Source organism: Psammomys obesus, unplaced genomic scaffold (assembly GCF_907164565.1).
Source record: "Psammomys obesus unplaced genomic scaffold, mPsaObe1.curated_primary_1811, whole genome shotgun sequence".
Lineage (NCBI taxonomy): Eukaryota > Metazoa > Chordata > Mammalia > Rodentia > Muridae > Psammomys > Psammomys obesus.
In genome coordinates this window covers 2,991,375-3,007,655 of record NW_026585687.1, presented here as the reverse complement: position 1 = coordinate 3,007,655, position 16,281 = coordinate 2,991,375, and the positions used below count along the sequence as shown (strand labels likewise).

The 16,281-nt window shown below is 38.3% G+C and overlaps 1 protein-coding gene across 3 annotated transcripts in view; it reads left to right on the top strand.

The window, feature by feature from the left end:
- Atrx (ATRX chromatin remodeler) overlaps positions 1 to 16,281 on the top strand; it is a 157,812-nt gene that overhangs the window by 18,251 nt on the left and 123,280 nt on the right. For all 3 annotated transcript variants that reach the window (XM_055592594.1, XM_055592586.1, XM_055592578.1), the window contains exon 2: positions 10,287 to 10,399. In XM_055592594.1, the coding sequence (XP_055448569.1) occupies positions 10,287 to 10,399 (113 nt within the window). The remainder of the gene's footprint in view (positions 1 to 10,286; positions 10,400 to 16,281) is intronic.

Sequence of the window (16,281 nt, the reverse complement as noted above, 5' to 3'; positions counted from 1 at the left end):
TCATCTCTGAGGGCACTGGGTTGTTTGTCAGGTGTTGCCTGGTCAGTTTATGATGGTCTACTTAAGTAGGGGCTGAAGAAGGGCATAAAACAATGAAGGCCTGGTTGATGCAGGACTATCTCCTTAATCAGGCATTCTTGGGGTAGGTGGCCAGTTTTACTGCCATGTTAATGTGTTTTTCCTGTCCTTTTAACTTCAAAGACTTTTTAAAATATTAAATTACATTTATTTATTTGTGCATGATTATACACACACATGTGCTTCGTTACATGGGTGGAGGTCACCGAACACCTTGTGGGGGTTGGTTCTCTCTTTACACCATGTGGGTCCTGGAAGTTGAATTTAGGTCATTAGGCTTGGTGATCAGCACTTTTTACCAGTAGAGCCATCTTACTGGCCCTTAATTTTTTTTTTTAAATTGCTTGCTTTAGAGGTTGCAAATTACATTTATAATTAGCATTGTTAGTTCCTTGATTGGTGGGGAATAAGGTTTGTGTGTGTGTATGTGGGGGTTGGTTCTTGAGCCTGGGTTTTGAAGTTTAACAGCCTGTGCTCTCCTGGACTTGTTTTGTTGACCAGGCTGGCCCTCCATTGCTGGTATTAAAGGCATGCTCAGGGTTTTGTTAAATCATTCTAAAAGGTTTTTTTTTCCTCAGTTAGAGAGTGGTAGGTCCCACACAGTGGTAGACAAGGAACAGCTCTTTAGGGGGCTAAAAACATAGCCCAAGATAAATTTTCTTTTTCTTCTTTTTTCACCCCAAATATATTTCTGTGTGAGGACACCAGATTTCCCCCAAACTGGAGTTATAGACAGTTGTGAGCTGCCATAGGATTCTGGGAATGGAACCCCTCTGGAAAAGTAGCCACTTCTCTTAACTGCTGAGCCATCACTCTCTTCCCCACAGCCCAAGATAAATTGTACTGAGGCTCTGGACTCACTGATATTCTAAACAGTCAGTCAGTCTTGGCAAACACATCTTCTGTCCACTATTTTTTGTTTCGTTGTTGTGTTGCTGTTTTTCTTCAACACAGGGTTTCTCTGTGTAGCCCTGGCTGTCCTGGAACTCACTTTGTAGATCAAGTTGGATTTGAATTCAGAGATCCTCCACTGGGATTTAAATCATGTGCCACTACTGCTCAACCAGAAATTCTTGTTCATACTGTTATATTACCTTTCTTATCTTACATGTTGCCAACTTTTTTTTCAATACAGTCTTTGTGTTAGTCATAGTTATTTTATATCTTCAATCTGATAATTTCAAATTGACCATAATTGAGTTTAGTCTTTATGCTTACTTTGTCTCTTTAAGATGGGGTTTGTTGTTGTTTTTGTTTCTATGCCTTGTAGCATGCCTTTGTTTTTGTTGTTGGAAGCTAGGCATGCTGTATCTAATAACAAACCCTGTGGCTTTTAGCAAGCGGTTTGCTTTTTGGGTACCAGTGTTGATCAAACTCAGCCTCATCTGCCTCACAAGGGCTACACTTACCAGCAATATCTCCATCTCTAGTGAGGTTTTGTTAAACTGGCTAGGATTAAGGCTGCCATTGATGTTTTTAGATGAAGATAACAGATTTAAATCAAGCCCAGGACCTTGCATATGCTAAGCAGGCACTGAACCACAATTGAGACTTCATAAGTTTCTTCTACTAGGGGGTGGTGGCACATGCCTCTAATCCCAGCACTCTGAAAACAGATGCAGGCAGATCTCTGTGAGTTCAATTTTGGCCAGCTTGGTCTACTGAGCAAGGTCTAGGGCAGCAAAGAATACGTAGAGAAACCCTGTCTTGGAAAAAAAATAACTTTTTTTTTAATTTTTCTATTAATTCTTAAGTAACAGTATCTTATTTTGGAGATATCTTAGTTTTAATTTACCACTGTTATACTATAATCTTCTTGATACGATGGTAGGGAATTAAGGAGTCCTTCACAATTAAATCTGATGTTTCTCTTGAAATGAGGGCTCACTCTGTAGCCCAGGCTGGTCTTGAACTCCTGGCAGTCCTTCAGTGTTGGCTTGGAAATTCTGGGACTATAGTATGAGCTGAAATCTGATTTTATTCTTTTCTCAAGTTTCTGGTTTATTTTATTTCATTATTTAAAAACATGGTGTGTGTGTAGGTGTTTTGCATGAATGGATGTCTGTGTACCATGTGTACACCAATAGCTTGAAGATGCCAGATAGGAACATTGGATCCTCTGGAACTGAAGTTATAACAGACTCTTCTGAGTCTGTTATAACTTGTAGATGCCTTGTAGATGCTTGGAATTATACAGGGGTCCTCTTCAAGAGGAGCCAGTGCTCTTAACCCCTGAGCAGTCCCAAGTTTATGGTTTTGACCTTCGGAGAACAGTCTGGGATTACTTTATTGCCTTCCTGCCAAGAGGGCAGATAATGCTCTGGGCATATTTTGACCTGGTTACTTTCCCTTATTTCTGATCAAGGCATGAGACTTATTCTTCAGATTGTCCCAATGAAATCTTCCTAAAAACCTGAGGGTAGTTCCTGGAAGTAAAAATCAGGAAAATATGGGTATTTTTCAAGACTGAGACCACAGTACTGTTTTCATTTTTTTTCTATGATTTACTGTTTTGTGCATTGATGTTTTGCCTGCATTTATTCTTGTGTGAGGGTGTCAGGTCCTCTGGCTCTGGAGTCACAGACAGTTGTGAGCAGCCATATAGGTATTAGGAATCGAACCCAGGTCCTCTGGAAGAACATCCAGTACTCTTAATCACTGAACCATCTCTCCAGCTGTTGCTACAGAGTTGCTTTTTTTTTTTTTTTTTAACTCTTTACTCAATCCATCCTTGGCTTCTAGCAACTTGTCAGAGAGAGACTATCTGTTTCAGGCAAACAATGGCTTCTTGTATTTGCTTGTCTCTAGGGTTTCCATGGTATGTGTGTGTGTTGTTTTGCCCTGGACCTGAGATCTGATGGATCTAAGATAAGCTAGTAATTCCCAGTTTGTCCAGTTTTTCCCCCCTCAGTCTCCCTCGACAGAAACTGTTCCTAACAAAAGACTAAGAACACAAAAGTGTTTCACAAATATTTTAAACAAATAAGAGCACCAAAAAAATAAAGCAACATTTTGTACAGAGCAATAGGTAATTATTATTATTATAAACTTAGGGTTAGAATGTTCTCAGTGATAAAGATCATGCTTACTATGTTACGTAAGGCCTCCAGCTCAAAATAAAGCCAGCTAGGACATACAGAACACCCATGTGGTAGCACATAACTCAGTTCCAGAGGATCTAGTGTCTCCCTCTGGCTCTTCCAGCACTAGGCACACACCGGATGCAGTTACCATGTGGGTAAAACACCTATAAGTTCTAATTCATCTTTTTTGTGGTGCCAAGTATTGAACTCAAGGCCTCATACACATGCTCTTCCGCTGAGTTTCATCTCCAGTATAGGAATTGAGATGATTTTTGTTGTTGTTGTTTGTTTTTCAAGACAAGGTTTCACTGTACAACAGCTCTGTCTGTCCTAGAATTGCTTTGTAGACCGGGCTGGCCTCAAACTCACAGAGATCTGGTTACTTTGTGCTCCCAAGTACTGGGATTAAAGGTGTATGCCATCCCTGCCTCTCTGAGATAGTTTTATAAATTGTTAGCATCCTGTCTTGTTACTGTGCTTACTAAATAGTGTAATTAGGCACAGTAGCCTTGGCATGAAAAATAAAGCTTGAGACTTAGGTTAAGTTACTTGTTTATAAATATTTTATTAAAATCAAAAAGCCTGGAGAGATGGCTCAGAGGTTAAGAGCACTTGCTACTCTTGTAGAGGACTCAAGTTTGGTTCCGAACATCCACATAGCACCTTACAACTTTGAAAAACTCCAGCTTCAGAACATCCAGTACCTTCTGGCTTCTCTGAGCATCAGGCATACATAACTTAGATAAAACACTTGTATGTGTATGTGTATGTATGTACGTATAGGTGTGTATGCATAAATGTATGTATGTTTGTGTGTATGTATGTATAATAGAAATACATAAACTAAAAAAAAAAACAGAATTTAAACAAGACTAATAAAAATGATAAAGAGCAAAGATTAAAACATTTGGAGACACTAGGCAGTAATGGCTCATTCCTTTAATCCCAGCACTCTGGAGGCAGAGGCAGGTGGATCTCTGAGTTTGAGGCTAGCCTGGTCTACAGAGCATGTTCCAGGACAGCTATGGCTGTTACACAGGGAAACCATGTCCTCCCCCCTGTTTGGAGACAAAGTAGGCATGGTAGTCCTAAAGTTCATTTGGCAGGGATAGGAGGGTCAGAGGTTCTCAGTTGTTCTCACCTACATACTTGAGTTTGAGAGCAGCCTGGGGTACACAAATTTATGTCTTAAAAACAGTGGTGACAATAGCACCACTACCTTCACGACAAAAATAAAACAAAAAGCCCCTTAAGCAAACCCACAGACATTTGGAAGCAATGTGCATTTAAGTAGTCAGAGTTTGGAGGAGTATCTTTAAAGATAACTGCCTTTTCATTCTTTAAGAAAACAGTTTTGTGCAGTTAGTGCATTGAGCCCAAAGCAATGCACATGTTAGGCATGGGCTCTGCTGGTTCAACTACTGTGCTTTATCCCCAGCCCTATTACTCATTAATTTTTATTGGTGAGTCTTTTAGGTTCCCCGAAAGGGTGCAGCACAGGATTGGATGTGTTTGGAGTTGCACATCCTGATTTTTTTTCACTGAGTGATTAATTATAAGTGGGAACTATAATTCTCTTATTGCATTTTGTAAATAAGGGTCTCTGAGCTTTAGTTTTCTGTAATAAGATTCTTTTGGTTTTTAAATCTGGTCAGTATGTATAAAATGCACATTAAAATTTGATAAGGGTTTGTGAAGAACTTTCTCCAGCATTTATTACCCCCCCCTTTTTTTTGTGTTTCGAAACAGGGTTTTTATAGGAGAGCTTTGACTCTCCTAGAACTCATACTGTAGATGAGGCTGACCTCAAACTCATAGAGATTTGCCTGCCTCTGTCTTCCAAGTGCTGGGATTAAAGACATGTGCCACTACCACTGACTGGCCAGCAGCTGCTTGTCCAGTGGTTGATCTTCAGTGGCATAGAGAAAAACGCCTTATTTGGTAGGAAATAAAATCAAAGCATTAAAAACCATCTACAGATGGGTGTGTGTGGCTGGAGAAAAGGCTCAGCAGTTAAGAGCTCTTATTCCCCACTCTTGCAGAGAACATAGATTTACTTCCCAGTACATGGCAGTTCACAATGTGTAACTCCAGGTGCACAGGAGCTGAGGCCTCTTCTGACCTCCATGAGCTCCTGAATGCATACATGTAAAAGAAATATGTGTAAAAGTCACAGACTGGCTCGAGTGATGGCATGGTGGTTAAAAACAATTGTTCTTCCTGCAGAGGATCCAGGTTACATTCCCATCACCCACATGGTAGCTCTTATTTTTTTCCTGAGACAGGGTTTCTGTCAAACTCTCTTTGTAGACCAGTCTGGCCTCAAGCTCAGAGAGATCTATTTGCTTCTGTCTCCACATGCACCTTCAAACAAGGCCACTCTAATCCTTCTCAATTGCTAATAAAAAGGAAATCCACCAAAGAAAATAACGGAGCAGATGAAGAAGTTAAGCCATACAGAACCAGGTTTGGTGGTACACACTGTTAAACTCAGTACTTGGGAGGCAGAGGAAGTCGTGAACCTCTGAGTTTGAGACCAACCTGCTCTACAGAGTGAGTTCCAGGACAGTTAGAGCTATATAGAGAAACCCTGTCATGAAAAACAAAAACAAAACCGACTAAGCAAAAAAGTCACATAAAGCATGCTAGTTATGCTTTTAAAATGGTGGTTAACCACGCTGTCACATTTTCACGGTAATATTTCACAATTTTTAAATTAAATGCCACATTCATTTTTAGTCCTCTACATAAAGTTTGATAATTACCCATGTCTATTTGAAATGAAGCTGTTAATACCTTTCTGTTACCCTAACTGCACACAAGGAAGGCCATGACAATAGAAACCAAGGAATAGAGTTCTCCCAAAGTTGCAGTGGGAAGGAGCATATGCAGCTGGTCGCATGCTGTTATTAAGGGCGTATGATCCTCTGAAGCTGGAATGGTTGTGAGGTACCTTACATGGATGCTAGGAACTGAATTTCAAATCTTGGCAAAATCAGTGAAGTGCTCATAACCATTAAGTAATTTCTCAAGCCCCATTTCCTATTGTTTTTAATCAGTTCTAACTTCTCATCAAGAGAAGTTGTGCTTCGTTTCCATTGTTGATGGCTCTCTAGAGGACCAATGACCTCTGACTGCATTTTTCCACGATTTATTTTTGTGTATGTGTTCATGTGTGTGTGCACAAGAGTGCAGGTGTCCTGAGAGGACAGAAGGGGATGCCAGGTTCTTTGGAACTGGAGAAACAAGCAGTTGTAAGCCACCTGCAGCAGGTGCCAGGAACTGAGTGGGTCTTTTGCAAAATGAGTACAGGTACACATGCTTCAACCATTGATCCACATCTCCAGCCCCTGACAATACTCTTCTAGGCCAGTAAGAGCAGGCTGTGCTTTTCCTCCTTGGATACTGTGGTGCTGAGTTTGATTACAGGCCTCAGGAAGATGGTCATGTGGTTGTATGAATGAGGGCAAGTACTGGTTCTAATCTCTGAAGAATCCCCTTGAGCATCTCTAGTCTTAGAGCTATAATCTTATCACTTTCCTTTTGTTTTGTTTTTGTTTTTGAGACAGGGTTTCTCTTTTTAGCCCTGGTTGTCCTGGAATTCTCTCTGTTGACCAGGCTGGCATTGAACTCATATGCATGCTAGGTGAGAGCCCTATGATTTCTTTTGTCTTTTTTTGGCCTGATACTTAAATGTTTATATCTATATTTTCATGTTAGTTTGCTTCTTAAATTTTGATTTTGTTTTTTTGAAAGGTGTATACAGTTTTCTCTTACATTTTTAATATGTATGTATTTTCTTGAATTCCTGTCCTGACTTGGGCTGTTTTTTACTGAGATTCAATTCATATGGCACAAAACACCATTTTAACTGTTTAAAAATACAAAAAGTTCAGTGGTTAAATAAAGTGAAAATATAGGTGTAGTTCAAAGAATTTATTTTTGAGGCAGGATCTCATGTATCCAGGCTGGTCTTAAACTCACACCACATAGCTAAGAATGACCTTGAGCTTCTGGTCTTCTTCTTTCTAACTACTGATATCTACCATATCCAGTTTAATGGTCCCATGTGGTGCTCGGACTTTGTGCATGCTAGTCGAACAGTCTACCAACTAAGCTACATCCTTAGCCTCTATGATATTTTTTCTTATCATAAAAGGGATTCTGTATATCTTCCAGTTCTCCATGTCCATTTCCCCTCAATTGGTATTTTACTTTCTGTCTCAATGGACTTGCCTATTTTTGATATATAAACAGAGAAATTTAAGTCTTCTAATGTGAGGTGTTGTGTCTGCCTTCTTTAACATTGGCACTTTTATAGGCCATTCATATTTAACATATTATTATTTCATTCCATTTCATTGGAGTGTAATATTCCATGGATGATATTACATCTTATTTATTCACGTATCTGTTGATGCATATTTGGGTACATTGGGAAATTATTATGTTGCTTTAAATAATTTCTTACACATTTTTTGATGGATTAGCATGTGGTTTCATTTCTCTTGGGTATATTTTGGGAAGTAAGATTGCTGCCTCATTGTGTTACTCTGTGCTTAGCATTTATTCAGTACTGGGAAACAAACCCAGGACCTTGTATATAACAGGTCATTTTTTTCCCTACAGTGCCTGTACCATTTTGCATCCTTTTTGTTTTTTGACACAAGGTCTCATAGCCCAGGCTCCCTTGTACTCCTTATTTAACACCTTGAGCTCCTGATCTGCCTGCCTATACCTCTGCAGTGCTGGGATTATAACCACTGCTGCTGCTCCAATATGTGTGGTGCTGATGATCCTAGCTAGGGCCTCATGCATACTAGGCAAGCACTTTACCAACTGAGCTATATCTCCAGTCCCATTTACAGGCAATGCATATGGAGTCTAACTCTGTAGCCAGCCTTGCCAACATTTAAAAAACAGTTACTCATTTTATTGAGCATAAATGGTTTCTTATGTGATTTTGATTTTCATTGTCATTGTGTGTGTCTATCTCTATCTATCTATCTATCTATCTACCTACCTACCTACCTACCTACCTACCTACCTACCTACCTACCTATCTACCTATCTACCTATCTACCTATCTACCTATCTATTCTGTGTGTAGCCCTGGCTGTCTTGAAACTTGCTCTGTAGACCAGCCTACCCTAAAAACTCATGGAGATTTCTGCCTCCCGAGTGCTGGATTTCCTGGAATTAAAGGCATGTGCCTACCACACCTGATTTTGAAAATATTTTTTTTTTAAAAGTTACTTATGTGTATATGTGAATGTATGCCACATGTCTGTCAGTACACAAGGAAACCAGAATAGGGTCTCAGATCCCCTGGAGCTGGAGCTACAGACTGCCTGATGATGGGTGCTTGGAACTCTTGTTGGGGTCCTCTGGAAGAATAGCAATGCTCTTAACCATGAGCCATCTCCTCAGCCTCTCAATCTTTTTTTTTACATTTATTTGTTTATTTACTTATTTATGTGTGTGCACCATAGTGCACATGTGGAGGTCAAAGGACAACTTTTAGGAGCCATTGCTCTTCTGGAGATGGAGCTTAGGTCCTCAGACTTGGTGTCAAATACCTTTACCTGCAGAGCTGTCTTGCTGTCCCAGAGTGATATTTTGAAAATACTACATTTGGAGCTGGAGAGATGGTTCAGTGGTTAAGAGCACCGATGGTTCTTGTAGAGCTCCTAGGTTTGATTCCCCCATATGATATTTCCCAACCAGATGCAGCTCCAGTTTGAGGGCATCTGATATCCTCTTCTGGCTTCTTTGGGCACCAGGCTCCCATGTGTACAGACATACAGGAAAAAAAATACCCATAAACGTAAAATAAAGTAATACTAATTTGGAAAACATTTAAACATATTTCATTAATTTAGTGGGTGAACTTATAGTGCCTCTGTGTGTGTGCTTCTCTCTTTGTGTGTGTATGGTGTTGTCATGGGTGTACCTCGCTATGTATGGAGGTTAGAGGAGACTTTCACAAACTTCGTTCTCTTTTTCAGCCATGTGGTTTCTTCTTGGCCACAAGTCCCTTTACCTATTAACCCATCTTGCTTGCCTCTTTCCCATTTTTATGGACTAGTATGAGAAGCATCGCTGTTAGCTTTACTTTAGAAGTCTACTAGAATTTGGCAGTAAATCTTCATGGTCCTGTCAAAGCTTTTCTTTGTTGGAGACTATTACTGCTTCAATCTCACCTGTTACAAATCTGTTTAAATTGTTTCTTCTCTTATTTACTTTTGGAAGCCATATGTATTTAGGAATCCATCCATTAATTCTAGTTTTCCTAGCTCTTTGGAATATAAATTTTCAAATTTTTTCCTAAGCATCCTCTGTATTTAAGTATTTCTTCCTTTCCTTTTTCTCCTCCTCCTCCTTTTCCTTGTTCTTTCTTTTTGGTTTTTCCAGACAGAATTGCCCTATGTAGAATGTTGTCTGTCCTGGAACTTGCTCTCACAGAGATCTGCCTACCTTTGCCCAGCAGGTATTAAAGGGGTTTGACACCGTGCCTGGCAACCTTAGTCAGTTGTGAAACAGCTTAATAGTTTTTGCTGTAAATGATTATTCTATTATTGGTTTCCTAAAAGTCTGTATTCTTCCAAATCTTCTTCTATGATGTATTCATCTTAGTATCAGTCTATTATACAACCATTCTGTGCTAAGCAGAAGATAGAATAATTAAAAACTAATGACACAGCTAAGACAGTAAGTAAACATAGTTGCTAAATTACTGATTTTCTTGTGTGAAGGAAGAAAAATGTTCCATATTTTGTATGTGGCATGTTTTAGCTTTCTTAAAAAGTTTCACTTTGTGTTAATTTATTTTTAAATGTAACTTATATTTAAACATATCAAACTCACCATATTGAAAGATTTAAATATCTTGGAAATGTTTAGTAAATAATATCAGCAATTTCTGCAGGTGATATTTTGAGCCTGTCCATGCGCATATGGGTAGATGGGGTTATTTGTGTATTTATATACTCAGCAAAACAAAATTCATTGCTTTTAATGTTGACTTTGAGCATGTATATCCTTATAAGACTATAGAATAGGCTTCACAGTTTGTTAGAGGTTTATATTTATTATAAGGAAATTGTTAAAATTTTGTTTTGGTAGTGAAAGCAAGTTGAATACATTGGTGCAGAAGCTTCATGACTTCCTAGCACATTCATCAGAAGAATCTGAGGAAACGTGTTCTTCTCCACGACTTGTAATGAGCCAAAACTCAGGTACGTTGAAGTTGATTGTGCTGTTTGTACTACTTCTTTACTTATTTCTATTCATTTGTTTTAAAGATTTTTTTTTTTTTAGTATGTGATGTATGCGAGTTAACGTTTATGTGCACTACATGTATGCCATTGTCTAAGAGGCCTGAGGACTGGATTCCTCTGCATCATACTTTCAGATTCCACAGGTGGTTGTGAGCTACTTGATGAGGGATGAGGGTGCTGGGAACCGAATCTGGTCCTCTACAAGAGCAGCAAATAGCTGAGTCAGCTCTCTAGTCCCTCATTAATTATTTAGGTATGGAGCAGCCACTCAATTTGTAGAAAAAATGATTAGCAAGTTTAAAGAAGTCCTTATTGAACATTTTTGCTAGTATCTGCTGTAAGATTTTAATTTTCAAAGGAAAAATATTAAATTTGTAAACTTATGGATGCTTACAGAATGAAACACTTAATACTGTTTGCTATATAATGGAAGTTTCTGGTGGAGGAGATCATACATAGATAAGAATTAGGAGCAGTATGTGCAAGAACTCAAGACGTTAAACAGGCTGGACAAGTGTTCTGCAACTAATCAAGTATAGAAATAGTTTAATCCAGTGTATTAGATTAGTTTAATCTTGTATATTAGAATTTAAATTGTTGTTATTTAATAATGTCACTCAGTGAAGTTGAACATAGTGTCTCACACCTAATTCCAGTACTCAGTAGCCAAATAGGCTATGACAGGAGGATGGCCCTGAGCGTAAGGCTGACATGGATTACACATACACTAAGTATTAGTCCAGCCTGGCTATAGTCAAACTTTTTCTTTTTAAAACAACAATAAAACCCCAAATAAAACAAAACAAAAAAAAAACTCTAAATGGATTTGGTCAATATATTTTTATATAACATTAATTGACATTTATTCTTTTCCTCCTTTACTTATTTTAAGACATGTTTTTTAGATAGAATATTACTGTATGTCTCAGGCTGTCTTTGAAATTGTGGTCCTCCTACAAAAGAAAACAAACACACAAATACAAAATCACCACCAACTCCACAATAATAGGAACTAGCAATTATTGGTCACTAATATCTTTTAACATCAGTGGTCTCAACTCTCCAGTAAAAAGACACAAACTTAACAGATTGGTTGAGGAAACAAAATCCAACATTCTGCTGAATTCAAGAAACATACCTCTGCAACAAAGATAGATAATACCTCAGAGTAAAGGGCTAGAAAAAAGTTTTCCAAGCAAACAGACCCAAGAAGCAAGCTGAAGTAGCTATCCAAATATCTAATAAAATAGTCTTTCAACCAAAATTAATAAAAAGATTGATAGGGACACTTTATTCTCATCAAAGGAAAAATCTACCAGGAGGACATCACAGTCATGAACATCTGCACCAAACACAGGAGCTCCTGCATTTGTCAAAGAAACATTATTAAAGTTTAAACCACACACTGTTCCCAACACCTTAATAGCGGGAGACTTCAACACTCAACTCTTGCCAAGAGACTGATCATTGAGACAGAAGCTAAACAGAGAAATGGTAACACTTGAAGAGGTCTTAAGTCATATGGACCTAATAGATGTCTACAAAGTCTTTCACCCGAACAAAAGAGTATACCTCTTCTCAGCACCTTATGGAAGCTTCTCCAAAATTGACCTTATATTCGGGCAAAAAGCAAGCATCAACAGATACAAGAAGATTGAAATAATCCCATGTATCATATCAGACCACCATGGTCTTAAAGTAGACTTCAACATTAACAGAAATAGCAAAAAAACTTACAAACACGTGGAAACTGAACAACTCTCTACTAAATGACAACTAGGTCTGGAAGGAAATAAAGAAATTAAAGACTTCCTAGAATTCAATGAAAATGAAGGTACCACTTACACTAACTTATGGGACACAATGAAAGCAGTGCTAAGAGGAGAGTTCATTGCATTAAGTGCCTTCACAAAGAAATTCAAGACATCTCATACAAGCAACTTAATGGCACACCTGAAATCATTTGGAAAAAAAAAAAAGAAGCAGATACACCCAAGAGGAGGAGACTGCTGGAAATAATCAGACTCAGTGCCGAAATCAACAAATGAGAAACAGAGCAAACAATTAAAAGAATCAATGAAACCAAGAGCTGGTTCTTTGAGAAAATGAACAAGATAGATAAACCCTTAGCCAAGCTAACTATAGGGTAGAGGGACACTGTTCAAATTAACAAAATCAGAAATGAACAGGAGGACATAACAGCAAACACTGAGGAAATCCAAAGAATTGTCGGGTCCTACTTCAAAAGCCTATATGCAATAAAATTTGAAAATGTAAATAAAACAGACCATTTTCTTGATAGATTCTACTTACCAAAGCTGAATCAAGATCAGGTAAATAAATTAAATAGTCCTATATCCCCTAAGGAAATAGGAGCTATCATCAAAAGTCTCCCATCCAAAAAAAACTGCAGGGCCAGACAGTTTAAGCACAGAATTCTGCCACACCTTCAAAGAAGAACTGACACCAATACTGTTCAAACTATTCCACAAAACAAACAGAAGGAACATTACCAGCCTCATTCTATGAGGCCACATTCACCTTGATACCTAAACCTCACAAAGACACAACAAAGAAAGTTTCAGACATATTGCTTATGAACATCGATGCAAAAATACTCAACACTCACAAAACAAATTCAAGAATATATCAAAGATACCATTCACCATTGCCAAAAAGGCTTCATCTCAGGAATGCAGGGGTGGTTCAGTATATGGAAATCCATCAATGTATTCCACCACATAAACAAACTAAAAGAAAACAAACAAAAAACCACATGATCTACTTAGATGTCAAAAAAGCATTTCACAAAATCTTAACATCTGTTTATGTTTAAAGTTGTGGAGAGATCAGGGATACAAGGCACATACCTAAACATAGTAAAAGCAATATACAGCAAGCCTATAGCCAAAATCAAACTAAATGGAGAGAAACTTAAATCCATTTCACTGAAATCAGGGACAAGGCAAGGCTGTCCACTCTCTCCATATCTCTTCAACATAGTTCTTGAAGTCGTTGGTAGAGCAATAAGGCAATCAAGGTATTTCAAATCAAAAAGGAAGAAGACAAAGTATCACTATTTGCAGATGAAATTCTACCACGGAAGTCCTACAGCAAAGTGGCTGGATATAGAATTAACTCAAGAAAAAAAAAAGGAAAAGAAAAAATCAGTAGCCCTCCTGTATAAGAAATACAAAAGGGCTGAGAAAGAAATTAGGCAAACTGTAACCTTCACAATAGCCACAAAGGACATAAAGTACCTTGGTGTGACTTGAACCAAGCAAGTGAAAGATCAGTTTGAAAAAAACTTCAAGAAAGAAATTGAGGAAGATTTTAGAGGATAGAAAGATCTCCCATGCTCATGGATTAGTAGGATTAACACAGTGAAAATGGCCATCCTGACAAAAGCAATCCACAGATTCAATGAAATTCCCATCAAAATACCAAAGCAATTCTTTACAGACCTTGAACAAACAATTCTCAGTTTCGTATGGAAAAACAAAAGAACCCAGAATTACTAAAACAATCATGTACAACAACAGATCCTCTGGAGGTATGTCCATCCTGATCTGAAGCTGTACTACAGAGCAATAGTAATGAAAACTGCATGGTACTGGTATAGAAACAGGCTGGAGGATCAACTGAATCTAATAGAAGACTCAGAAGTAAGCCCACTCACCTACAAATACTTGATTTTTGATAAAGAAGCCAAAACCATATAATGCAAAAAGATAGCATCTTCAACAAATGGTTCTGGGTCTACCTGAAAGTCCACATGTAGAAGAATGCAAATAGACAGAGAATTATCACCCTGCACAGAATTAAAGTTCAAATGGATCAAAGACCTCAACATAAACCAGACATTGAATCTGTTAGAAGAAAAAGTGGAAAAGAGCCTTGAACTCACTGGGACAGCATAAAACTTCCTCAACAGAATACCAACAGCACAGGCTCTAAGATCAACAATCATTAAATGGGACCTCATGAAACTGAACAGCTTCTGTAAAGCAAAGGACAGTGTCATAAGAACAAAATGACAGCCTACAGATTGGAGAAAGTTCTTCACCAACCCTACATCTGACAGAGGGCTAATATCCAGAATATATAAAGAACTCAAGAAGTTAAACATCCAAAAATCAAGTAATCCAGTTAAAAAATGGGGTACAGAGCTAAACAGAATTCTAAACAGAGAAATATCGAATGACAGAGACACACTTAAAGAAATGCTCAACGTCCTTAGTCATAAGGGAAATGCAAATCAAAACAACCCTGAGATTCCACATCACATCCATCAGAATGATCAAAAACTCAAGAGACAACAAATGCTGGAAACGATGTGGAGAAAGGGAACCCTCCTCCATTGCTGGTGGGAATGTAAACTTGTACAACCACTTTGGAAATCAGTCTGGCACTCTGTCAGACAATTAGGAATAGTGCTACCTCAAGATCCAGCTATACCACTCCAAAAGATGCTAAACCATTCAACAAGGACATTTGATCAGCTATGTTCATAGCAGCGTTATTCATAATAGCCAGAATCTGGAAACAACCTAGATGTCCCTCAACTGACTAATGGTTGTGGTACATTTACACAATGGATTTCTCCTCAGCAATTAAAAACAAGAAATCATGAAATTTGCAGGCAAATGGATGGAACTAGAAAAGATCAGCTGAGTGAGGTATCCCAGAAGCCGAAAGACACATATGGTATATACTCACTTATAAGTGGATATTAGACATATAATACAGAATAAACACTAAAAGCTAAAAGTCCTAAAGAAGCTAAACAGTAAGGAAGACCCAAGGAAGAGGCTGAACCCTCATTCAGAATGGCAAACAGGATAGACATTGGAAGTAGGAGAAGACAAGGAATACGAAACGAGTCTTCCACAGGGTCCCTCTGAAAAACTCTACCCATCAGGTTATCAAAGGAGATCCTGAGACTCATAGCTCACCTTTGGCCAGAGTTCAGGAAACCTTATGGAAGAAGATGGAGATAGAAAGACCTCTAAGAGACAGGAACTCCTACAAGGACACCAACAGAATAAAAAAAAACCTGGGTTCAGGGGAAACTGCAGAAACCGATAATCTAACCAAGGATAATTCATGTAGAGGACGTAGAACCTGTGTGCCGATGAAGCCCATAGGCTGCTCAATTTCCTAGTGGGTACCCTAGAAAGGGAGCAGGGGCTGTCTCTGACATGAACTTAGTGACTGGCATTTCGATCACCTCCCCCTGTGGGGTGCAGCCTTGTCAGGCCACAAATGAAAAAGATGCAGCCAGCCCTGATGAGACCTGATAGTCTAGGGTCAGAACTTTTTTAAAGAACAAAACTTTAAGAGAAAATTTTGTAACCTTTCCAGAAGAAAAATGCTGTTCCTTCCAAAGGAACAGCAGTAGCACTGTAGTCCCTCCTCTTAGATGACCATGGCTTGTGTCAAGTTGACCTTCTCCCCCCAAAAAAATCTCACCAGAAGAATATGCTTTTGTCACTTACATCACAGGGCATATGGTTTCATTTGCCCCAATATTTATGATGTTGAATTAGGTTATTTGCTTATGCTAGTAATGTTTGTAGTTTTTTGAGTACTCTAAAATTAGGATTTATTCTTTTGTAACTAATAATTACACTAGAAAGATTTTGAGATTCTTTTTTTTTTTATGTAATCAAAATTTAAATTAGCTGGGCTTGATGGCACACACTTTTAATCCCAGGAAGAGGCAGTCAGATTTTTGTGAGTTTTAGGCTAGCTTGGTGTACAAAGAAAGTTTCAGGACAGCCAGGGTTATTATACAGAGAAACGCCATATTGAAATACAGAAAAAACAAAACAACCAAA